At 41.0% G+C, this 1,015-nt stretch overlaps 1 protein-coding gene across 2 annotated transcripts in view; it reads right to left on the bottom strand.

Moving 5' to 3' along the window:
* The window catches only part of daglb (diacylglycerol lipase, beta), a 17,008-nt gene continuing 15,993 nt past the window's right edge, over positions 1-1,015 (bottom strand). For both annotated transcript variants that reach the window (XM_088439679.1, XM_088439678.1), the window contains exon 15: positions 1-1,015. This exon is cut by the window's right edge and continues 62 nt beyond it. In XM_088439679.1, the coding sequence (XP_088295805.1) occupies positions 882-1,015 (134 nt within the window). In that variant the 3' untranslated portion in view covers positions 1-881.

Raw genomic sequence — 1,015 nt, forward strand, 5'->3', positions numbered from 1 at the left:
TTCCACGTAAGCGTTTATTTGCATCATGTGATTGAGTGCGTTATATTTGGGAAAATGACAGCATCAAATGACTCAAACCCTAATACTCTACTGCCTTTTCGGGAGGGGGTATTGTCCACGGCTTGTCAGTTTGCACAAACGTGAATAGTATCCCAACGATATCTGCACCAACAAAAGAGTGAACATCAGTTGGGGACATTCTAAGCAACACTAAGAACATGGTTGCCTTTTTCTGTCAAAACAATGTAATACTTTTTCCTGTAAAGCTTAGGCACTTTTCACCCTGATGTCTCAAAAGTGGAAAACACTAACTGCAATGACTGTAAAGACATAACATTTAGACTATTAGACAAAAGCTACCCCTATTATTATGGTCATCCCTTATCATTCCACAAACAAGCAAGACGCACTGCTCACTTTGAGCATCTGGCTGGAGCATTGTCCAGTCAATACATCTCACTCGCGCGCGCGCGCACACACACACACACACACACACACACACACACACACACACATTACAGAGTATATAGGCCTACTGTAAAGAACAAACATATCATATTGTTCACAAAGCACATTAAGTGATCATGCCATAATCATGTGATCATTCATGTAAGACTGACACAGTAACACAAAACGTAGAACTGAAGCATTACAGTTAAATAATTAAAAGTGCAAACAAACAAACGAATCCAATGTGCCTTTCATAATGTTCCAGTGTGATTGCAACTACAATGGAGTATCCATGGTAAAAGTGCAACAAAATATAGGCTTAGGAACAGAAATATAATACATAGGAAGCACATGGAGAATGCAAATCACCTTTACAAACGGGAATGGGATTTTGAATATGTCGTTGAGACAAGTCTGGTTGTGTAATACGTTCAGACGATGTTGTGCTGATTGTTGTTTGAGGATGACGGGCAGAGTGAGTAGGGCTTGTTGCTGGTCAGGCTCTTAAGAGCTCGGAGGACACCATCCGGCATGTGATCCGAGAGCATTCTGGGGCTGATCAAAA

This window comes from Hippichthys cyanospilos, chromosome 17, assembly GCF_059441005.1.
Source record: "Hippichthys cyanospilos isolate Australia breed blue-spotted pipefish chromosome 17, RoL_Hcya_1.0, whole genome shotgun sequence".
NCBI classification, from domain to species: Eukaryota; Metazoa; Chordata; class Actinopteri; order Syngnathiformes; family Syngnathidae; genus Hippichthys; species Hippichthys cyanospilos.